Below are 8,739 nucleotides of genomic sequence, written 5' to 3'. Positions count from 1 at the left end.
GTTCTGTTTGTCAGAATTTAGTGTGTTATAAACAGACGACTTACAGAATTCTATAGATAACGCTCTGAGCCTGCCTACAGGGACCAGTGCCCCAGTGAATTGGCAGGGCACCAGTTCCGCTCTGTGACAACCTTCAGTGGGTCAGGGTTACACTTGCTAGATTCAGCTGTCTGCAACATGCAGAATCAGCATTCACTGGTTGGTCCCATCTCACGGTCCACGATGCACTGTTGCAGCACAGGCTGAGTGATAACGGACTGCAGCTACGCTCTCCCATATTGCAGGTGTTAGCAGGACTACAAGATAGAGCCAATTAACTCTGCAGCTGCAGCGGCGGGTGTCCTGCACGCTTTACTGGAGAGCATCAGCTATACTTGGATCCTGCTGTGAACCACACAGGTGCTGTGCTGCAATACATGCAGGTGTCCATTCAGGGCTTGGCAGGCGACCGTAGTGGCTCTGGGAGTTATGCTACTGGCTCAGATGCTGAATGTTTTTTTGGGGGAGATCTCCAAGATGCTGCTATTTCAAACCTAAAGTTTATGCGTATTCGATTTTTTTTATGCATATTCGTATTTTCAGGATTTACTCTCCGGAAAATACGGTGATGTGTATTCGTATTCATGGTGTATTAATGGTGTATACATGGCGTATTCATATTTTTGAATACAAATACAAATGAATACGACATTGATAGAATACGCCTATTTTTAACCTGAAAACGTTTTTTTTTTTTTTTAAATTTACACTGCAGCCTGCACGGATCTGACTGATCCGTGCAGGCTTAAACCAATAAGAATTTGTATTTTAAAATACAAATTTGTATCAGAAAAAATACGAATCAATACGCCATCAGATAATACAAATCAGTCAAATACGACTGATTAGTAAATTATCCTCCGGAATACGAATGAAAATATGACTACACCAGTCGTATTCATTCGTATTAAGAATACGAATACGATTTTTTGTATTCGTATTCTTAGAAAATTTACCCCTGTATGTCTACTTGTCTTAAAATGTGTATTAGTATCCCGTCCATATTGTGTATTTATTATGTATATACTGTAGAATGTTGCTATGCTTTAATGAACAGAAATAATTACGTCTACAGTCACAATTTTGGTGAATTGTCCGAGGATGTAGAGCCCAATATGTATCTGAGGATTAGAATTATATATACGCCATAATGGAAACTGCACACTATTAGGGCAAATTAAATGATGACCATGGTTTAAACGAATCGTAAACTTTGAGAAATAACGCTTGCATCTAACACGACATTTTATTGGTTGGTTGTGATAAAAGTGTCATTACTGTATGTCATTTTCCTAAATTACATAGCTATGTTCATCTTTATTCTAAGCAGTGATGAGATTTGTGTCACCCGGGGCTGGACAGCACTAACAAGGTAACAAGAAACTGTTAGTATTATAGAATGTTATTGGACGCACTCTGCAGCCAACATTAATAACACATTTTATAGCAGCTAATGTTGCTATTTTGGTCAGTTTCTCTGTTTATGTGAGGTGGACTGTTTGCAGGAAAGTGGTCTATTTCTCCGTGTGAGTATAAAGAAGATGAAATCAAATTTAATGTATGTTAGTTATGTAGTTTACATATTTCTATTAGTTTCTCCCAAAGACCCGTGAATGTGAATTGTGTGTATTTGTTAAGTAATGTCCCCAAATTTACAAATTCTTTGCAAATTATTGATTTTCTCTACGTTGCTGGCCTGATAATTCTACACCAGGACCTGGCGATCAGCCCCTTAGGATTGGCTCTAGATATAGCATGTGCTGCACACACTGGAGTCAATTTAATAAGGGTATAAGTCAGAGGTGGCTATAAAGTCGATCGCGATCATACCTTCCACCGGTATATCGCAATCATTTTCTAAAGTCTAGAGCCCAGTTTACCTGCTGTAGCCTCTTCTGGCTTCTGCGGTCCCAGTAATGCATTGCGCGGGTGAGTCAGCGGGTCCCGGCGGCTCCCTCCATTACCCGGAGCTGCTGCGGCGGGGGCTAGCTCTCCTCCTCCCTGCACCCGGAAGAGGATCACAGTGCAGGGAGGAGGAGATCACAGGTCCGGGCAGCACAGCTCTGTGCAGCCCGAACACAGGTGAGGGGCGGCGGGGGGTCGCAGTAGAAGCACATAGGTGATGCCCCCCATCTCGTTAACCCAGCGGGGATGTTTATAGCATCCCAAAATGCAGTAAAAACCCCGATAATGGGGTTTTGGCTCATATTGTGTAGCATTGTGTGAATTTTGGCTCATTTTGTGTGGTATAATGTGGATTTTGGCTCATATTGCGTGGTATAATGTGAATTATGTACATTTGTGCCTGACAGACTGCAATTTGCGTGACATACTCGCCAACAGGCTGCATCTGCACTAACAATTTACTTGCTTCATCTGCTTGACTTTTTGCCCCACTTACTACTGGAATTAACCCACTATTAACCCACTACTTTGACCTAAACGGAGACCCCCACATTAACTGACTAATTTCAAGTGCTATTCCCATGCTACACAGGCATGCTCTTATTTTTATCAATTGTGTACTGCATAATTTGTATTGTGATATCATTGATACGCTCTTCTTTTTATAAAATTGAAGTATAATTACAGTGTGTCCAGTGTTACTTATTCAGCGGGGTTCCCCAATTGATAGATTAACTCAGCAGCGCAGTGTTAAAAACCTTTCTGTTTTGCAACCCATACTGTGAGGTCCTAGCAGACTCACTTAACACCTGCAGCAGCTGAGGATCATTTAATTTTAAACTAATATAGATTTTTTTATCAAACCGTTTAAATCGCCAGGTCCTGCAGTTAGAGGAGGAGCCTCAAAACCCTCCACTACCTGCAACCCCTTTTTTATGCACAGTAAAACAACATTGGTTCCCGTGCGAACACAGCCCTGCTGCGAACGAACCTGAATAAGGTCTATAGTCCCTCCAACCAAATCTGAATGAGGGCCAATATGCAATGTTTTACACACTAAGGGGGGTATTCAATGTCAGAGGCACGGCTGTCGAGCTAGCGCGACAGCCGTGCCCCTGTCCCGTTCTCGCTTACCTCGACTGGAGCTCGGCAGTCGGGATTCAATGTCCCGGCCGCCGAGCGGCGAGAAGGGGGCGTGGCCGCGAGTTGCGGCCGGGAAGTGACGAGCTGCAGCCGGCAGCTCGTCACTTCCCGGCTGTTCTCGGCAGAACGAGGGGAATTCAGTTTCGCCTATGTGAAAAAACAAGACTCTTTCAATCCTATTGTATTCAATTGTAGGTATTTTGCCCTTTTTGGGGGGCAAAAAGAATGGGTGAAAAATTACCAAAAAAAAACCGAGTGAAAATTTCACCTGAAAATAGGCGAAAACACGTGGCTCAGCAGCTACTTCGCCAGTCCACACGTGTTTCACCAGTGCCAATTTTTTTGTCTGGGTGAAAATTCAGCACTTTAATTGAACAGGGCGAATCCAAAATGGTGAAAAGTGACAAATCTTTCATCTAGTTGAAAAATCTGAACCAATTGAATAACCCCATAAGTTGTTTTCAGTGGCGACAAGGGGTATACCATACCAACAGTATTATTCGTTTGTCCAGTTTTGTGCTGTATGTCCACCTTTAATGAGAAACAAAATGGTCCAAAGTTCCTAATATTAACAAGCCTGCTTTTATTTCAGTAATATACACATTTCATACATTGTACACAGATAAAAATGAACAAACTTCGATTTGCTAACCCACTCAGTCACCTGACAGTTCAAGATGTGGCATTTATGAAGAAATCCTAAACAACCTCTTTCTTCTTGTATGAAGGCTTCTCCTAGTTAGTCTAGCAGCATGACTCCTAAAAATCTCCAATGTTTGCCCACTTTTAGCCAGAGCCTGTGGTTCTATGTAAACTTAAATATTCCAACGATTCAGAAATGAACTTATTTGCTTATTCTGTAGTAGAATGCCATAACGTTACACATACTTGGACAGCCATGTGCAACCGACCTAATGTATTGCTTTGTTATATTTCATGAATATGTAGAACAAAAAATAAATAGTATCTTTGTGTTGGAAGGCTGGGATTTATGTTACTTTTCACGGAAACCAAAAATAGTATTGAGAAACCCTACAGAGAAGCCATTGGACAGTGATGACGGGTTTGAATGAGGCTTGATCGGGACTGGCCTCATCCGTCCTTCTGAAAAACAGAATTTCTCAGGAAGACTGCGTTATAGATTAGCCCTTCCAGTGTGTATAGCTATACATATTGTTTTTGAAAAACACACAGCAGCCACACTTCTTTGTAAGCAGAGTCGCTCCTCGCTCTCTCTCTCGGAACGCCTTGGAGAGGTTCTACACAACCGTGCTTAGCTCAGGCATGATTTGTGGTGTACGGCAATGCCTGTCACTCCAGCCACACAGCGCTGACGCCAAGTCAGACAAATATTTGTATCCTCTCTCGGATAGCCTGCCTGCAGATGGGGCAAGTAGTCAGGGATGTGCTACATTCTGTGCAGGACCCATGCCCGCACTGAAACACCAGCTTGATGTGACTGTCGATGCAGATGGGGCAGGTCATCCGTTCCTCCATCTGACGATATCGGTTCTGAAGCTCTTCCATTACCTTGCGCTGATCTGATACTTCTAAGGTGGACACTCCATCAACTTCTGTGTGATCTATACAGGAAAAGTAATAGAACAGTATTGGCATGTTTAAAAGCATCTCCACAACAATATTTATGAAAATGCAACTTCGTTACTGAACCCAGCGACATCATTTGAGAAAGGGACATGTCCTCATTGGTGCCGCTCATATTTTAGCGACTATGGGTGTAGGCCGGAGAATGGCTGCCTGCAAGGTATAGAGCTCATTTTGAAATAAATACCAAGAACGTAATACTTTTCAAAATAAGCAATGTCATACAAAAGGGCAGAACCTCTTAAGGTACCCATATATTAAGTCAGACCCAATTTCCACAGCAGCTCCCCGGGAGGGCACTGACACGATTTTTACATGTGATAAACACGTCGGAGTGGAGCCAGGCGAGGGGGACGTTGGGATCCGGCAGGGGGGACTCACAGAAGCGGTGAGCGGACACTAGCGGGGGGAGCTGGACGGTGGTGTTCTCAGAGAGCTAGGCAGGGGAGCTGGGAGATGAGCTACAGAAAATAAAAACATACAAATGAATGGGAGGCCACTGATTGGCTGATCTCATCCAATCAGCAGCCTCCCATTCATTTGTATGTTTTTTTTTCTGTAGATCATCTCCCTGCTCCCGGCTGGACACTGGCAGCAATCCGGCTCCCCCTGCCAGCATCCGTTCACCGCTTCTGTGAGTCCTCCGTCCGCCACTCTTCATCACCCCCCCCCCCCCTTGCCGGCTCCCAGCAACCCCCGCCCGCCTCCGGGCTGCACATATCTTATCTTATGTGCAGCCCGTCTGACTCCGATCCGATGCGTACCGGACCACGCATCAGGTTGGACGGGATGTCAAAACATGAGATTTGGTCCAATTTATCAGCACGATAAATCGGACAAAATCTCACTAGTGTATGGGGGCCTCTAGATTGATTACTGTATAAGTTAGAATAAGCAGTGGCGGAACTTGTGGGTGTTGACTCCAGGTGCAAAATTATAATTTGTGTCTCCACCCCAACCCAAGTGCACAATATGCAACATAACAGTGTGTGACAGGGAGAAGTAGGGGGGGAGGCAGAGTGTGACAGGGAAAACCAGTGGGTGATAGGGACAGCGGTGGGCCCCTTAGTTCTCAGGACCCCCAATGCACTGCACCAATGGTAGTTCCGCCTTTTCCATGCAGCTATTTCCCTGCATATCTGATTAATAACTAAGCCCACAGTCTGAGCCTGCCAAGCAAATGACAAGACAATTTCTATTTGTCAGAGAAAGCCTTTGTTCCAGTAACAGAACCCACTTAAGTCATACAAGCGGCACTGGTTATAAAATATTAAGGGTAGCTGGTGGTTTGATGAGCGGGAATGATAGGTGCAGTGCTGGCTGTGCGCACCCCAGGTAAGTAACTTGGGAAGTTTTTTTAATTGTCTTTTAATGTACAGTATATAGCCTTTGGCCTTTTCTTTCCCACTGTATGCAAACTTCTGACTTGGAGGACAAGGATCTCCAGTAACATTTGCTGCCATTGTAATACTTTTACCTGATCCATAATATCATTTAGAACAGGGGTGGCCAAAACGGTCCTCAAGATCTACCAATAGTTCATGTGTGTCATGCAACCTGTGGATCTATAGTAGGAATGAATGCAGCAGGTTTGAAAATGTGACAGTTAGTAATGACTACAGCTGTGCAGCAGCTAGGTGGTATGGGGAATGTGACAGTTAGTAATGACTACAGCTGTGCAGCAGCTAGGTAATCTGGGGAATGTGACAGTTAGTAATGACTACACCTGTGCACCAGCTAGGTGATCTGGGAAATGTGACAGTTAGTAATGACTACAGCTGTGCACCAGCTAGGTGATCTGGGGAATGTGACAGTTAGTAATGACTACAGCTGTGCACCAGCTAGGTGATCTGGGGAATGTGACAGTTAGTAATGACTACACGTGTGCACTAGCTAGGTGATCTGGGGAATGTGACAGTTAGAAATGACTACAGCTGTGCAGCAGCTAGGTGATCTGGGGAATGTGACAGTTAGTAATGTCTACACCTGTGCACCAGCTAGGTGATCTGGGAAATGTGACAGTTAGTAATGACTACAGCTGTGCACCAGCTAGGTGATCTGGGGAATGTGACAGTTAGTAATTAATACACCTGTGCAGCAGCTAGGTGATCTGGGGAATGTGACAGTTAGTAATGACTACACCTGTGCAGCAGCTAGGTGATCTGGGGAATGTGACAGTTAGTAATGACTACACCTGTGCAGCAGCTAGGTGATCTGGGGAATGTGACAGTTAGTGATGACTACAGCTGTGCACCAGCTAGGTGATCTGGGGAATGTGACAGTTAGTAATGACTACACCTGTGCAGCAGCTAGGTGATCTGGAAAATGTGACAGTTACTAATGACTACACCCGTGCAGCAGCTAGGTGATCTGGGAAATGTGACAGTTAGTAATGACTACAGCTGTGCAGCAGCTTGGTGATCTGGGAAATGTGGACCGTTGGTAGATCTCGAGGACCAGTTCGGCAACCCCTGATTTAGAACATAAACTGGTACAGCTATTAAATGCACTGGATGCGATGGGATAAATACATAGACACAATGACTAAATGTACAGTGTGGCATTTTGGAAGAATGCAGCTGTACAGGTATATACACATATATAGTTACAATGTCAACATTGACATTTTGACACAAATGTTATGTTGATATTGGTTTCCTCCTCATTGGGTTCCTAACACAACCCTGCCCTTTACCTAACCATCCTGGGGTTAGCAGAATACGTGGCATTTACACTACACTCATTGGCTGTTCCTGGCACAATAACGGCACGTCCTCTAAATGCCGCAGTGTTCAAACTGCTTGCCATCACTGGGTTGCTGGGAACACTGCCTAAGTGCGTGTGTCATTGCTGAGCTTACTGCATGGATGTACATAGCATACATAATATAAGTACCCCCTACCCATAGAGGACACTGCCCCTCTGTGTAAGCCCTCCATGTTTAGTAGTACTAGAATGTAATGCAATCTCTTTTTACTCCTTATAAAAAGAAGAGAGGCAATCATCACACAATATACAGATCAATACATGTATGAAGCGCTGATCTGGATTTATAGAGAATTCCATTTGGATAGTGCTAATGTTCCTTTTTTTACGTTTGTGACTATAAGTAAAGCAGTGTAGTTTGTGTCTCGCTATATACACAGTGCTGCACTACTGTATGTTGTTTTCTCATTGGCTTTAAAGGCCTCTGAAGTAGATTACAGGATACCACAGGACCTTTGTCTGCTCACCTTGTCTAATCTTTTTGGTGATTGACACTTGACACTTTATACATTTCTTCATTCTCCTGGAGCATTCTGGGACAACAACAAAAAACACAATTTGATTAGGTATACACATCATTGAACACCTACTGATGGTTAGTAACATTACAGCCTCACAGCGCTGAGGTCATGGGTTCTATCCCCACCATCTCTTATATATTTAGCCAGATCTGTCACTCAACCCCTGTGGAGAACGTTCCTGTGTAGAACAGTTTCACTTTCATGTGTCTAACGTTCCACCCCCTTGACATCACCTCCCCCCGCCCAGCCAGGGCTACAGTACACGCCCACCATCCATCATTACTCCACAGCCACCATTCACCATTACTCCTGCACATCCCTACCCTCTGCCAGTACCCCCGCGACCCCCCTCCCGCGATTCGCGGGACCCCCCGCGACCCCCCCCCTCCCGCGATTTGCGGGACCCCCCCGCGACCCCCCCTCCCTCGATTCGCGGGACCCCCCGCGACCCCCCCTCCCGCGAATCGCGGGACCCCCGCGCCCCCCCTCCCGCGAACCGCGGGACCCCCGCGACCCCCCTCCCGCGATTCGCGGGACCCCCGCGACCCCCCCTCCCGCGATTCGCGGGACCCCCGCGACCCCCCCTCCCGCGATTTGCGGGACCCCCGCGACCCCCGCTCCCGCGATTTGCGGGACCCCCGCGACCCCCCTCCCGCGATTCGCGGGACCCCCGCGACCCCCCCGGTATCCGGACTATTGTTAGACAGCACTTACATCGACAGCCATTACATCGACACCATTAGTTCGACAGCTCAATAGG

At 45.7% G+C, this 8,739-nt stretch overlaps 1 protein-coding gene across 3 annotated transcripts in view; it reads right to left on the bottom strand.

Annotated features, from left to right (window-relative positions):
* Nucleotides 1-3,650: 3,650 nt before the first annotated feature.
* The window catches only part of MIB2 (MIB E3 ubiquitin protein ligase 2), a 111,226-nt gene continuing 106,137 nt past the window's right edge, over nt 3,651-8,739 (bottom strand). For all 3 annotated transcript variants that reach the window (XM_083163399.1, XM_083163398.1, XM_083163400.1), the window contains 2 exons: nt 7,926-7,991; nt 3,651-4,670 (listed from right to left, as the gene is read on the bottom strand). In XM_083163399.1, the coding sequence (XP_083019525.1) occupies nt 4,429-4,670; nt 7,926-7,991 (308 nt within the window). In that variant the 3' untranslated portion in view covers nt 3,651-4,428. The remainder of the gene's footprint in view (nt 4,671-7,925; nt 7,992-8,739) is intronic.

Source organism: Crinia signifera, chromosome 19 (assembly GCF_055691185.1).
Source record: "Crinia signifera chromosome 19, ASM5569118v1, whole genome shotgun sequence".
Lineage (NCBI taxonomy): Eukaryota > Metazoa > Chordata > Amphibia > Anura > Myobatrachidae > Crinia > Crinia signifera.
Note: the sequence above shows the minus strand (reverse complement) of the source record. Positions and strands in the feature narration are given on the sequence as shown.